Below are 15,344 nucleotides of genomic sequence, written 5' to 3'. Positions count from 1 at the left end.
GTTACCATTTATTTTAAATTTATCATGAAGAATAAGAAAAGGTTGTCGAGCACCATGCAGCACTTGAGTTATTATTATTGTTAGCGTATTATTAAAAAAAAAATGTCTCTCCTTCGAGCCGGATTCGAACCAGCGACCTAAGGATTACCATGTATCCACTACAGTCCTCCGCTCTACCAACTGAGCTATCGAAGGGAGCTGCACATAACCCGGAAAATATACTACAAATTTACTGTACAAACACGATGGGACTGCTAAATCATCATAGTCAATGTTTTCGGTTCAGTGTTTCGGGGACCCAGGCTCAGTCTTACAATTCTCCATGTATTCAGCACGATGAAATTAGTCTCGGACGTCACAGCGCTTCAATACCGCACAGCAGCGAAGCGGGGTTGACGAACAGACGGTATTTTAAACGGTGACCACGTCGGTCTGTTACAAAACAAAATGGCGCCCAGCCACAACGGCTAGCATGAAGGGGAATTAGCTCAAATGGTAGAGCGCTCGCTTAGCATGCGAGAGGTAGCGGGATCGATGCCCGCATTCTCCAAATACATTTTTCTCATTGACCTGCAACATTTTACTTTATGGCAACCATCACTATAAGCAAAAATCAGTTTCAGAAAAGCCGTCATTTATTGCTTTTAAACACCCTGTCCTCAACACTTTGACCCCATCCAATTACCATGTCTAACGTTACCACGCCCAACGTTAGCTAACTTAAATTGACATATTTTTTTATGCTAGCCAACTTGCAAGTATGCGTTAACTACACTATTATCATATTAGTGCAGGGGCACAATAATTATGCCAGTCACTTATGCAGAAGAAAATGGTGTTTGCTGAAGTTATAAGAAGAGTTTGAAATGTTTACCTACCTTTTTCATTTTCATGGTCTATGTACGGTCTAAGCTAACCAGGACCATACTAGCATCTCAACCTTAATGCTACACCATAGGCCAAATTTCTTGACAAATGAACAAGGGTTACAGGACTGGAACAAGTACCACTTTTCGCAAGATAAAATGTTATATTAGAACACGTCCAAAATGCCATTTTTGGCATTTGGCAGTGCGACAAAATACAAATACAAAACTGATGGCAGGTCACGTGTATCACGATTGAAGTGCCCATACTTTCACTTCGCTCTACACGTTTTCTGATTGGCTGGGGGATCTTTTGGCCTAATGACGGCTGGGCAATACTTAAGGATTTGCTTAACAACGGGATGTAAGGATGTAAAATTGAGACTGATAGACAACGACAACAAATCGCCTCTGCTAGTGTAGAGGAGCACACAGAGGCCTGTTACTTGTAGGCAGCTGTTCAGTCCTGCCCTGCTCAACTGCCCAGGATCAGTTTCAAATATGGGCACGTAAATATGGCAACCTTTGACGTGACAGCTAGCTTCTAAAAACAGAACTGACTCCAGCTAGATTAGGACCCCGCACCCACTGAAGCAAGAGCAGCAGGCCTACTCCTCAGCCTAGCCCTGGGCCTACAACACATTCCTCTCAGAAATTGACGCTATACTAACTTATAGTTTTGGTAGCATAGTCTAATTAAGTTTCAGCAGTGTCTTATGTCTTACTGGCCGCTTTTATCCAAAAATGAATAGCATGGACAACTTGGAGAAACAGCTGATTTGTCCTATATGCCTGGAAATGTTTACAAAGCCTGTGGTTATCCTTCCCTGCCAGCACAACCTCTGCAGAAAATGTGCCAATGACGTCTTCCAGGTAAGCAAACAAACAAAATGCCATTGATTTGTTTTGAAGTAGCAAGTGCAAAGTATGAGTCATCTTGTTACTTATGCTAGACTTGTTTTTGTTTTAAAGTAAGCCTATCCATTTAATAGCCTATGAAGGTTGAATCCATTCATATTTTTCATAAACTTGCCCTAAACTCTTGATTTATTCATAAATAAAAAGCATATTTCCAATATTTCTTCTGCTGCCTTTCACTTTATCCTGTGTGAGACGATTATAAAATCTTGGCAGGCTGAGATGAACCTATTCATTACAACCCCATCCGATCGCACTAAATCGAGATTTTGATTTGTGACTGTGTCTGTCTGTTTACAGGCTTCAAACCCGTACCTTCCAACGAGGGGGGGGTCTCTGACGTCTGGCGGCCGCTTCCGATGCCCGTCCTGCAGACACGAGGTGGTGCTGGACAGGCATGGTGTGTACGGGCTGCAGAGGAACCTGCTGGTGGAGAACATCATTGACATGTTCAAACAGGAGTCCAGCAGGTGAGACAGATAAGACACAGAGGTGTGCTCCCTTCAGTCTCTCATGTTTTGAGTTTTACAACACTTCTCACTTCCCTCCGGTACCTTCTTGCATGGTTACAGCCAGAGTGAGATTGGTGCCGCAATGCAACTTTGTCAAGATGCCTTTTGATTTATTCAATTAAAATTCCAAACTGTGTCACTTCTGTACTAACAGATCTGATATTAAATTATCACCACCCTGCCCTGCTTGTTACAGGCTTCTTATAAACTGAATGTACGAAATATTAGGGACACTGATGAGGTGAATCCAGCTAAAAGCCATTATCCCATATTGATTTCCCTTATTAAATCTATACTAATCACAAAGGAGGAGATGTAGATAAGAGAAGAAGACGAGTTAGAGAAGGATTTTTAAGTTTTGAGACAATTGAGCTGTGGATTGTGCTGCAACTCAATATCAGGAAAATGTCCCTAATGTTTTGTACATTCAGTGTAATTACAATATAAGTAGATGTATTGGGAAATTGTAGTCCTCCAAAATGAACCAGCTAGCTGTCAGTGTTTTGACCAAGTGTCATTCTGTTTTCATCTTTGCGTTCAGGGTTATTATCCCTTTAAGAATTTGTGAGACAAGCAACTTTTAGTTTGTGAGACAAGCAATTTTTAAAATAATCTACGTCACCACAGTCAAAGCTCTCTTCTGCTTTGATGGCAGAGGATAGAGAAGGGAAAGGAGGAGAGGGACAAACTGTGCATTTATGGATGCACGCTCCCTGTCTTGTCTCGTTTCTGGTGTGTGATGGAGGGAAGCGTAACGGTTGCCGGTGGGGCCGTTGCGTCCTGTAAACCAGTGGTGCGTGAGTCAGAGAGCGGGATGACAGAAAGTTTATGGTCCTAATCATACACACAGATGATTTCTCTAGGAGTTGACTGTATAACCTGCAGGCTTGTATGACATAAGATCTACTACACTTCAGCTCAAACACTCAGGATACATAGCCTTGCTGTTAGCCTCATATACTCAAATATAATGGCTGTGTAACAATGAAGTAGACTCCCTCATCTATTAATGCATTTCATTACAGACATAACCAGAATTCCCAATGGAGCCACCCAAACTCAAGATGTATGCACTTGTGGTATTTTAAGGATTATTTTGGATAGCCACGTGGAATATGTTTAGTTATGTACTAGTAACTGATATGTTTAGTAACCCTCATGGGCTAAATTGGTCTTGCAGGGCATGAGGATGACCTAAATACTCATTCACAAACAATATAATTTATCTAAATCAAAGATACCATTATACACCTTTCTACACAGAACATTAGGGACATCTTCTTGATATTGAGTTGCAGCCCCTTTTTGCACAATCCACATCTCAGTTGTCTCAAAGGTTAAAAATAATTCTCCAACTTCTCTTTCTCTCCTTCTTTGTTATTAGTATAGATTAAATATGTAAGTACTAAAATGTATGGCCTGACAGTGAAGTAACGCTGCTTTTTAAAAAATCTGCCTTTCAGTAGCAGCAAGCCAGCACCAGAGAGAAAGGAGGAAACGCCCATGTGTGATGTCCATGAGGAAGAAAAGATAAACATTTACTGTGTGACCCACGGCGTGCCCACATGCTCCATGTGTAAGGTATTCGGAGCTCACAAAGACTGTGAGGTGGCGCCGCTCACAAGCATCTACCAGACACAGAAGGTGAGACCTGAAATACTCATGGATGGCACTAATACAGTTGATCATCTGATAGGAGAGAGAAAGAGAGAGAGAGAGAGAAAGAGAGAGAGGGAGGGAGAGAAAGAGGTAACATGTTCATTCTGGATTTTTACATTCAGTAAGATAGATAGATACTTTTTTGTTCTCCAAGAGGAAATTTGTTTTCATAGCCTGTACATGTAAGTATCAAAGAACAGTAGACAGCTTGTATATCAAAAGCACTAAAGAGCAGTAATGCAGGACATTGCATTCGTTTTGCAGCTTGTATGTGGAGAACACTGCAACAGCAATACAAGACATTGGCAGTTCACAGCAGCAACAGATTTGTAGACATATTGGCATCAAAGATATACAAAGACAGAGATATGGAAGTGTTTTTTTTTGCTGTCATTTTTTGTAATTTGTGAAAAAATTTAAAGTCTAAATTATGTAAACTGTCAAAAAAGTGCATTTAAAAATTCAAAATCTCAATCTATTTAATCACCAAATCTGTCTGTCACTAAATCTGTCTCAGTTTTGGATCACACTTGAGCTCATGTATTTACTTGGCCTTGTCTTTTACCCCCAGACAGAGCTGAGTGACGGGATTGCCATGATGGTGGGCAACAACGACAGGATGCAAGGCATCATTAGTCAGCTAGAGGAAGCCTGTCGGGCCATAGAGGTCAGTGTCCCACTGCTGCAGCGCCTGGCCGTTCACTCACACAGCAAGACTCCCTCTCTACACACACTGATGCACCTGCACTCACCTGCACAATCAAACATACAAACAAAACAAACTTAATTTCTCCTTGTCAGTCCCACCGTCTCTGAGTGCATCTGCCTGCGTGTGAGACAGAGAGAACAAGAGAGGAAAATGAATGCTGTGATTTTCAGTCTCTCCTTCTTGCTCTCTCGCTCTCTCTTTTCCCTCACTGTTGCAGCGTATTCCATCCTGCCTCTCACCCACTGACATTAAAAATGAGCGGTGTAATTGATGGGAGGAAAACAGACAGCTTTCCTATGGGTCACATGCCACAGTCGGAGTTAGCAGGGAGGAAGCTGGAGTGGCTCCAGTCAGTGGCGTCACTCAGGACGGACATGCAGGACGAGCTGCGCTGTCCTCCCGGCACATATGGCACCACCGGACGGGCGGAAGACAGGCTAACCCGTAGGAGCGTTTGTAGTTAATAGAATTTACATGATCAAACAACGTCTGTCACCCCGTTTTCATTGCTTTAATCTTAGAGGAAGGAAGTGAAAGATATGGGTTTTGAATACTCTAAACTCTGCATTTACATACATTTGTCACTCACGTGATGATGATGAATGAATTTATGAACTCTGTGTCTATTTATGTGTCTGTGTGTGTGTATGTGTGTTTGTGTGTGTGTGTGTGTGTGTGTGTGTCTGTCCCTCTGTCTCTCTAACTGTCTGCCTTTGTTCATGCATGTACAGGAGAATGGTCGGAGGCAGAAGACGCTGGTGTGTGAGAAGTTCGACCAGTTGTATGCCATCCTGGAGGAGAAGAAGAGGAAGATGAGCCAGAAGGTGACGGGCGAACAGGAAGAGAAGCTGAACTACGTCCGGGGCCTGACCAGGAAGTACGGAGACCATCTGGAGGAGAGCTGTAAGATAGTGGAGACGGGGATCCAGACCATGGAGGAGCCGGAGATGGCAGTCTTCCTGCAGGTCAGGGTCGATATGAAGTGATCGGGTTCGATATTTAGCTGTGAGCTCTATGCAAAATATTTACCATGATCAATGTTTTTTGTTTGGTATTTGATTGGATGCAATACCTCTTTCTTTGTGTTTCTCTGTCTCTCTGTCTGTCTTTCTCATAGAACACAAAGGCGCTCCTCAAAAAGTGAGTACATGTGCTTGTGGCAAGGTTATGTGCATCATCAAATAAAGGGACAATGGAAAAGGAGAAACATAATATCATCTTAAGGCCAATATCCACCCTAAAACAATATAACACTTAAAAACAGCTATTGGCGATGTACCTTGTGTTGTTGTTCGGTGGTGTATTTTTCTTATTTCCATGGATGATTCTGATATTTCCAGCAGCAACAAAGGAGTTTGATAGCAGAAATATGTCCAGCTATCTAAAACATTAAGAGTAATCGTCAGATGTTGGTGTCAGTCCCTCAGAATCAAACAGCAGCTTCTTTCTCCATTTTGCACCGACATTCAACAGTCATACAGGGAGAAATCCGTCGTAGAAGAGGCAGAGATACCAGTTTCTCCACCGACAGTAGCCTCAATAGACCAGAATGCAATGCAGCCACAAAATGTATTGCATTTTAAGTAAGGGGTATGACTCACTTTTTCTCAACTGGAAAAACTCCCTCTCTTGCTCTTACTATGCTATCACTGTCACTATCACTCTCTCCACCTACACATAAAACCCACAGCTGAAAGCAAGAAGTTCACACCTGTTCTCTGGAGGTTGTTGAAAGTCATTCTGGCAAATGTAGGAAATCAGTAACTGAAGTAGAGGTAGAAGAGGCAGGTTGAGGGAAAGTGGGTTCACCAAAAAATAAATTACAACACTTCATCACAGAATAACTCCTGGAATGCATTGAACATCACAGATTGATGCTATATAACAGTATCCAGGGGGTGGATTTGTCCTCTAAAACCCTGACTGTGCCCTTTGGTGTCAGGATTACAGAAGCATCAAGCACAGCCCACCTGGACAAAGTTGAGCGCGGCTATGAGAACATGGATCACTACACCGTCGACTTCAAGAAGGAGGGGACGGCCCTTCGCAGCATCGACTTCATCCAAGGTGAGGGGACAGAGACGGTGACGGTAGCAGATTACTGCTTATAGCTCAGTATCGTGTTCCATTGACTCTTGTGGTAATCCGACTTTTTTCCCTCCCTGTCTGAAGATGATGAAGATGAGGACGAAGAGGATGAGGATGGAGAGGCAGGTACTGAGCAAGGAGAGGGAGCCCAGACTGCTCCAGCAGGTGGTGCTGTCACAGCTGCCTCAGTCCAACCCGGCATCCCCCCGCAGATTAGCCCCGCCCCTAGTGCAGCCAAGAGCGCTGCCTCAACCTAGCGGCCGGCCGTTGGCCCAGACAACACCTGAACCAGGAACAGGATAAGTGTTGCTCCTAGATGTTGATTTCAGGTCAGTTATGATACTTTTTTCCCGGATCAGGGTACAGTGAGAAGGATTTAGATATGATGTGCCGAGGGGGAAGTTGCAGTTGTTGAGCTGGAGCTGAGGGGAAAGACGGAAGCAGCAATTTCCTCTGCTCGCTCCTTTATGGGGATCGTGTTAGCATGCATCTCTGTATGCTGACTGGTCTTGTTAACAAAGTTAATGATGAAAAGAATTTATTGTCTGATTAAATACATGTCTGCATTCTTCAGTCAGTGATTCTTCATAGGTTTTTGTCCATACGTTTTTTATCGAGTTGACCTCTTGCCACCCACTGCTTAAACTACATCATTAGAGAACATCACAGGTTTAATATTTGAAACAAGAGGGCGTCCTTTGTCCTCCCCGTTGTCTTTTTATATGACTGATATCATTTAATGAGCTAGGTGATGTGAAGACATGGGAAGAAGAGTGAATACCATTATATTTTCTGTACAGGAAACTGGTATTATGTGTCATTTCAGTAGTTAATTCACATGACAACCTGTATTACACATTGTATTCTCTGTTATGCAAGTATATTTTCCTATCATGGACAAAACTAATGTGGCCATAGTATATTCCTCTATGTGTCATTAAAACTGAATTGTACAAACACTTATTTCTCAAGCCTTGGTTGTTACCACAGTTACAAATAATAAAACTGGAACCAGTTTCCAGTTTCATTTATCTACTACTAAGTGCACCAATCCATTTAAGGCCTCTGGCTGGACTGAAATAACAATGAAAGAGATTTTGTGTGTGTGTGTGTGTGTGTGTGTGTGTGTGTGTGTGCGTGTGTGTGTGTGTGCATGTGAAAGGAAAAGAGACTTATTTCTCTCTCTTTTCCTCCCTTTATCTCTCTCTCACACTTTCTCTCTCATCTCTCGCTGTCAAAGGAAATCCAGCTAGAAAAGGCATTAGTGCTCTTTTTGTATTTGGTGCAGCAGACAGCTTTAAGACCTTTCGCTACTGTATGGGAACCATTTCAGGCCCACAACCTACTGTAGATATCAGCTAGCCTGCAATGTACCTCATGCCGTCAGTCATCTATCTGTTGCCCCGAGTCTCACCTGGCTGTGACTCTGAGGGGGTCGCCCACTATTGAGTCCCATCTAATTATTGTACACCATCATTCAGTGAGATGGATCCTTTACAGATGGGCTCAATGCAGCACTAAGCCCCAAGTTGCTAAGTGGGCCAAACAGAATAGGATGACTCACACCCACAGCACTTGTTTAGTTTACCCTGACACCGCGGGTCAAGGATCAGCACAGCATGCACGTACACATGCGCACACACACACACACACACACACACACCTCTCTTTTCACACTCATTAGTTATCAGTGGTGCATCTTCTAGCTGTCTGTGTGGTTGCCTCTTGCAGGTATAATGAGAAGAGCTTATTGGGGATTAAGGCTTTAGAATAAAGGATGCTATGTGAATGCTGCTCACCTGCATGCGTATTGTTGCTCTTGCAGCATCCTTGCCCACGTCTTTATCAAATATTTGTTGTTGCAGCATTTTTTCCTTGACAGTGGTGTGGAGGAGGCATGGTGTTAAGCCATGACTTGGCTGCAGAACAATGCCATGGCAATATTATATAAGATCTGTGTATTCAGAAAGACAGTCCTTTCTCTATCAATCAATATCTGTGTAGGCTAAACTAAAGATACAGTGGCCATTTGTGTTCTCTCCAACCAACTATTTGTGTTTTTCCACCAACCAATATATTCAATTGCTCCATTTTGAGATTAAAAATCTTTATGCCAAGCAACTTTTGAAAACATCAGGAAAGTGCATCTCAATCACAATTACAAGCATAACAGGGATTATAATTTTTATCAGATTATTTTCTCCATGTTTTCCGCGAATTCATTAACTGTCATATTTAAGGATATCCACAGAGAAATGTAAACATTGCTTTTCATATTTTATTAAAAAATATAGATATAAGACGTTCTCTGGCACAACAAAAAATGACTGGTTGCTCATAAGTTTATTAACAAACATAAATACCATAAATACAGTGAATCATAATCTAAAATAAAATGCCAATTTCTCAATGCAGTATTTCATATCTTAACCAAAAATATCTCGTTTCAAAGAGAGTGAAGAATGGTGTAATGCTACAGCTCCGACACCAACATTAAAATGGTAAGGTACAATCGGATAATTATAAGTCAAGCCCACTTACGCTCCATTGTTTGAGGTTAAAGCTATAAATAATAGTGTGATAAAGCAGCACTATGGTACAGAGTATGTTGTGCTGATGGCAAAAATATAAAAAGAACAGAAAAGGGAAAGGAGATCTTTGGCGGATTGGAAAGAGGTCTTCATTTCCCGAAGAGCTCCATCATTCTTCTGTTATTCTGCGCTTGTTGGGCCAGCTGTTCAGCCCGGGACATCTCCATCATCTCCCGGAGCAGGTGGAAGGTCAGGTCCAGGGATATCGGCGGGTCCTCGGACCTCCTTCCCCTCTCCATCGAGTCGTCCACATGGTCTCCGAAGCCGCTTATGAGCGCCCTGATGTTCCCAACTTTCCCTTGTAAAAGACGCCGCGTCAGCTGGAGTTGCAAAGCTCTGTTGTAGACTGCAGGTGATCCGCCGGGATACATTGACGATGACCGGAAAGAGTTAGAGTCCCCGTTGCCCAGTCGGATGAAATACTCCTCTCCAAGCCGCTCCAGGATGGGACCAGACTGCTGCTGCTGGGAGGTTTGGGATTGGGGAGCTGGGACGCGCAGGGCACCGCCAGGGCTTTCAATAGCCCTACATTCGTAGCGCGGTAAGAAGGCAACTAGCAGAATCACGGTGGTGCCAAGTAGATTGAGCTTCATGTCAGGATATCAGCAGGAATCTGAGGAGAAAAAAATGCCTGGATTAACCTCATGCTATATGTTTATTACAGATGTGAAATGTGCTGCGTAATGTGGAATTTACGCGCGTAAAAGAGGCATTGGATTCATGTGATGGCTTGGTGACTATGAATAAAAGTGTGAGAGTTTAATTACTGTAGTAGGAGAATGCGCGAATTACCTTTATCTGTATTAATTATGTGTATAGGTAATATGAAATTGGTGATGTGGATTTTGGCGCGTAAAGAGACATTGGATTCATGTTATCGTTTAGTAGCTATGTGGATAAACTAAGCTAAAGTTAAATGATCATTTCCCACTATCTTCATGCTTGTTTCCATTTCTCTAAAACAAGATGAAGTTTGAAATTACTGTGGAAACACTAGAACAATCCATTTAGTTATCCATAAATCCATGGTTTGTCTAAACGTTCGTAAAAGCAAAACGCAACACCTGTTTTATCTGATTTATGTGGAGTGAGAATATCCGTGTAATTCTTGCCGAGAAAAAGAGAACATGCAACAAGCCAAATAACGCAGATAAACTCACAATTTGGATAAAATAAAATAAGCTTTGAAAGAGCTGTCATACCTTCAGTCTTTACAGGAGCTCCAGTACAGTAGTCTTGTAGGTTGCCAGGTATTTGGCGAGATGCCGCCCTCCTTCACTTCTTTGAAGAAACTAGTATATAGTTACTTTACTGAGTAGATGCTGAATGGACTTATATAGCCAAGACCTCACTACAAGTGTCACGCTCCAAGCTCTGAGATTGAGTCTGCGCGTTGCTTGCATGGGTGTAACGTGAATGAACGCCTCTGAAAAAGTGCTTTAATTTAGATGAGATGAGTCATATGTGTGAGTGTGTGCGTGTGTGTGCACGCGCGCGTGTGTTTCTGTGTCTATGTCTACGTCTGTGTTTTCAAAATAGGCCTATAGGTGCAACCTGCTGGCCTTTTTCACTTGAATTAGTTATAATGATTGTAGAGGTTCTTGAAGTCTAAAAAGAAAATACCTAACTGGTGAATGACAATATTATGATGACAACTTTGAAATCAGACTTTTTTTTTCTATTTTCCAGCCACAGCTCAATTTTAGAATTTGTGTCCAGAATAAGACATCAGGATTAAATGTGTTTAGGCCACCATGAATATTTATTCCAGATCACAAATTGGTGTAATTGTTCTTTCTAATAAACTTGGCACAGATGGGGCCAAAATGCACTCACCCTCTTTGTAGTTCAGAAGCCAAACATGGCCGTACATATTGAAAACACAGTGATTCTTACATCTCAAACAAGCATCCAAAGCTTCCAAATACAACAACTGAATATTGGTACAATCTACAGGTTGTAGACTGGATTTTAGGTCTGTTGTTAGGGAATACACCTCTGCACAAGGCTGAGTGACTTTGTCGCTACATACTGCACCACACAGTGTTAGTAATGATTTCAAACTAGTTTTCCCAGCTGACCTGTGTTGTATTCAGTGAATGTGCATTTCCAAACCGCCCAGCCTGAGAGAGGGGCATTGTTCACCTGCGTCTCCCAGTGATTCATTGCTGCTGCACATATGTACGTCACTACCTCTGCCACTCTCTGCCTCTGCCACCTTGCTACGCAAGGGCCCGAAGCCAAGCCACGCTTTCAAGATGGAGAGCTTAATCCAAATTCAGCCAAGCCGTTAGAATCCTAAACAGTTTGATGATAAAAAGTGGAAGTCTCGCTTGTCTTGTTTCTTCCTCCCTATTTCTTTCTCCCTCACTCAGACTACAATGCAATACAATTACAAAACAACTTAATTACTGCTAATGTGTGTAAAACCATACCAATCCCTTTAAACAATAATTATGACTAAAAAACAGCACTTTTCACAAGCTCCTACACATATGTCAGCCCACGTTTTACAATATGATAAAACCCTTCTGATTAATCAGAAGGGTTTTATCAGAAAATCCATTTTACCCAAGACATACAGCCTGAGGACGTTCAGACATACAGTATAGGCAGAGATCAAAGTGGCTCAACACATACAGTGCACTTAAGTAAAAGAACAGCTAATTTAAGTGTTGAGAAGACAGGTATGAAAAGGCTGTGGAGGAAATGTGATTTTCTAAATGCACCTGGTGGATTTGTCTCCAGGATATCTGTCATCCATCGAAATTCACATAGTATTATCTTTAGATGTTTTAATGGACCAGAACTTAATTTGCAGTCGGTGTGAAATTGTTTTTCCTATAGCTTCTCCCCTTTGCCACTCTTCCTCCATGCTCCTCCAGGGGAGGTGTCAGGTCCCATCATGAGAAACACATGTTCGCTGACACAAATAGAAAACACCGCCAGATGAGGGAGTGACTGCTTGTGGTCAACTCATGTCACCTCATTTTCAAATCACTGTCCCCAAAATGATCACTGGAAGAGAAATCCTCTCCTGTGACGCAACACCGGAAGGGCTTCGGGCTTAAATTATTATCCCTTTGTTTCCTCAATTAGAGTATGAGTTTCTGAGATGATTAGAAGAGATGAAATTTTAATGATTCCTGTGGGGAAATTGGGCTTTTGCCACTTAATATGACCTTTGACTCTGACCCCTCTCTGCAGGAGGAAAATACTAAAATGATTAAGATGAGATTCTTGTTGTTTCAATGAACTGAGCTCAAAGGAGTGAAATTCAATCTTCACAGCACACACTGCAAACAGTGCTGGTGAGAAAGCATTGCAAGGAACCATTGGCAAACAAATTCTCCATGGCAACAGATTCTCTTTAATTGATGATTTGCCTTTCTAATTGTGATGTGCTACAAGGAGGGACAAGCACTTCTCTGCGAACTGTCACCTCCTGAATAATTGGACAGCTTTCCCCAGTGTATTGAGCTGTGCACATACCATGTTTTCCTAATACTGCCGGCGTCCCGGTCGGCTCAGAAGAACTCATCTTAATAAATGAGGTCACGCTGGCCTTATAAATGAGTGTTAACAGGTATTGTGGTGCTGAGCGCGCCCCACTCAGACCACGGCCTGACCTCAGTAGCTCAGGTGTCCTCATGGTTTGGAGTCCAGTGATACGACCTGTTTTATAAAAGCCTCTCTAATAGAAGTCAGATCAGGTTATGTCCCTCCATCTTAACAAACAAGAAGTGGAGCAAAAAGGAACACAATGTATATTTACTACATTACTACGGCTATGCTGTTGATACAATATTGGTACAACCAGCCCATTTGATACATGAGAAAATATATTGTTCAATTATGGCAGCTGAAGGCTAAACAGACTCATTAATTATGTAGGATGAAAGCTGTTAGCCAATATCGCCTCTGGTTAACGTGATGTTAAAGTATTCTTAGGTACAGTTGTGGTGCTTTTAAAGGGAGCTATTTTGAATTTATGTTATTTCAAGTTTGTTTGTTGAGCAATTCATCTGGAATTAATCAAATATAATAATCAGCTGAAGTATTCTTTAAGATTACTATCTTAAAAAAAAAACATAAATGTGAGGCAATTGTTTAATGGTTGCCTTCCCTGGGCCTATATTGCAGTTTGCATGCAGTGGAACAGTACATCTTCCAGTGTGGGAACATGTGAAGCAAAGCTGTCCGTAATGCAGCTGAACCCCCAAGGGCCATTCTGTCTATATAAATCTCCTGTGTAGCACTGAAGGTGTTAAATCAGACGCTTCTGTAACGCTTGTTCACATAGAGGATGTCAGTCTCTTCACACGGGCAATGTGGAGGGAAGCTACTGTATGTGACACAAACCTATACTTTCATTTTCTCTACTATTTCTTCACATTCAAGGGCTGATTTTCCTAAACATCCTTGTAACTTCCATTAAGGAGCGTTCCCCATTGTTGTATTTGACAAAAGATGCTTAGATTTAAGCATCTATCTAACCATGGTATATGGGAAAAAAGTAGAAAGTGAATAAAGTGAATGCTTCTCGCCGTCATACCAGATATTTTATCCCAAATGAGTGAACTTTCACTTTGTCTTTTTGGTTAATGAGGTTCTTTTATACCTTTTCTCGTAATATTTTGTTGTGAAAAAGGGGAGCAGGACCATAAATGTTCTCAGTGATAGGGCGAGTTACTGGTGCTGTTCACATCTGGTTCTGCAAGGTTTCACAAGACAAAAACAATTGGCTTTAGATGTTCCACTTTTTACAGGATTGCTGCACCGAGGAATTGTTTGTTAACCCCTTCAGGACCAAGACAGGGTGTCTATCTCGCTATTTAGCCATTTCAGAATGAAATGTTCTCAGCTTTCATTTAATAAACTGAATATTGCTGCTACAGTGTGTACTGAAGATCTTGGGCATGCTTGCAACTGGAGGAGTGAGACCAGTTTAAGTATTTTACTCTCTCTAATCAAACACTATATTTATTTGTTTCCAAAAGAATAGATACAAATTTTAGAGTTTAACACTGTGTCAGGTTTTGCGCCTGATGCTAAAATGCTAAAAAGAGATATTTTATTTCAATGATATATGACATATACATGAATAATATATTACACAAATGCATGAGGAAGTGGATGTCTGTTCTTAGACTGTGTAGATTTGACTGGTTCATAATATGAAAAAAAATTGCAGTCTTGAGAAATCTAGGCCGAAGCCATTCCACCAAAATTGTCACCCAATTTCTCCGCTCTTTGATAACACACCTTGAACATAAGTGGCTCCTGGGGTCCCTTAATGTGAACATGCAATGCTGATATTTTCTTCACAGATGAGTATACTGTGCAATTTAATGGCTATACTTTGAATCATTTATAACCTGGTAATTTTGTGAAACCTTGCAATGGAAAAAGTGCGATCAGCGGCAGCAGAGGGAAATAACCTAAGGCCTCAGAGCAAAATGATTGACAAACATCGTATGCGTTGACACTGACAGTTATTATACAGGTCAAAGTGACAGAAGACAGCCAGAGAAAAGAAACATTTCAAATGTTTTTTTCTTTATTTTAGACTCGGCCAGTCTCTGAGCGTCAATGACCTTAAAAATCTCTGTTCTCCATTCATCGCTGCTACCTCCATTCCATGTAACAATAACAAGCATAAAGGCTGAAATAAAATGGTTGAATGGGTTTCATCCTACTTCTGGCTGATGTCTGTCACTTTGTTCTGTCTAACAGCGATCAGTGGCTAACTCAGAGCAGATATGGTTATATATTTACGGCGCTTTTTATGTATCTGGGTTAGGATCCGAAGGAAGTTCATCAGACCAAGCATGCTGCCAATATTTAGCTTCAAATGTTTACTCTTGCTATTATATAACCTATTTTTCCATATGTAATATGATAATGTGCGATGATGATAATATGTGTGACAAAGAACTTGACATCCTATCCAATCGTATGCTCTACTGGTTGTTGTGTTATGAAGGACAAATATAGTAAG

The 15,344-nt window shown here is 41.6% G+C and overlaps 2 protein-coding genes and 2 non-coding genes across 4 annotated transcripts; 2 read left to right on the top strand and 2 right to left on the bottom strand.

The window, feature by feature from the left end:
- Nucleotides 1-109: 109 nt before the first annotated feature.
- Nucleotides 110-195, bottom strand: trnay-gua (transfer RNA tyrosine (anticodon GUA)). Its single transcript is given in 2 exon segments — nucleotides 110-145; nucleotides 159-195. It is a non-coding gene; the product is annotated as a tRNA-Tyr (tRNA).
- A 282-nt stretch (nucleotides 196-477) lies between these two features.
- Nucleotides 478-550, top strand: trnaa-agc (transfer RNA alanine (anticodon AGC)). The gene has a single exon. It is a non-coding gene; the product is annotated as a tRNA-Ala (tRNA).
- A 1,069-nt stretch (nucleotides 551-1,619) lies between these two features.
- trim55b (tripartite motif containing 55b) lies at nucleotides 1,620-7,040 on the top strand. Its single transcript, XM_071541774.1, has 8 exons — nucleotides 1,620-1,739; nucleotides 2,085-2,254; nucleotides 3,766-3,940; nucleotides 4,527-4,622; nucleotides 5,396-5,629; nucleotides 5,782-5,804; nucleotides 6,607-6,731; nucleotides 6,837-7,040. The coding sequence occupies exons 1-8, from the start codon at nucleotides 1,620-1,622 to the stop codon at nucleotides 7,007-7,009; spliced, it is 1,116 nt and encodes a 371-aa protein (XP_071397875.1). The 3' UTR covers nucleotides 7,010-7,040.
- A 2,392-nt stretch (nucleotides 7,041-9,432) lies between these two features.
- On the bottom strand, nucleotides 9,433-9,936 carry crhb (corticotropin releasing hormone b). The gene has a single exon (XM_071541775.1). It carries the CDS (start codon nucleotides 9,934-9,936, stop codon nucleotides 9,433-9,435), a length of 504 nt encoding a protein of 167 aa, XP_071397876.1.
- Nucleotides 9,937-15,344: the final 5,408 nt, after the last annotated feature.

Source organism: Centroberyx affinis, unplaced genomic scaffold (assembly GCF_046629955.1).
Source record: "Centroberyx affinis isolate AG114_WGS23_722 - 3 ecotype Tasmania unplaced genomic scaffold, CSIRO-AGI_Caff_v1 ptg003956l_1, whole genome shotgun sequence".
In the NCBI taxonomy this organism is placed as follows: Eukaryota; Metazoa; Chordata; class Actinopteri; order Beryciformes; family Berycidae; genus Centroberyx; species Centroberyx affinis.
This window is presented reverse-complemented; position numbering and strand designations above follow the sequence as displayed.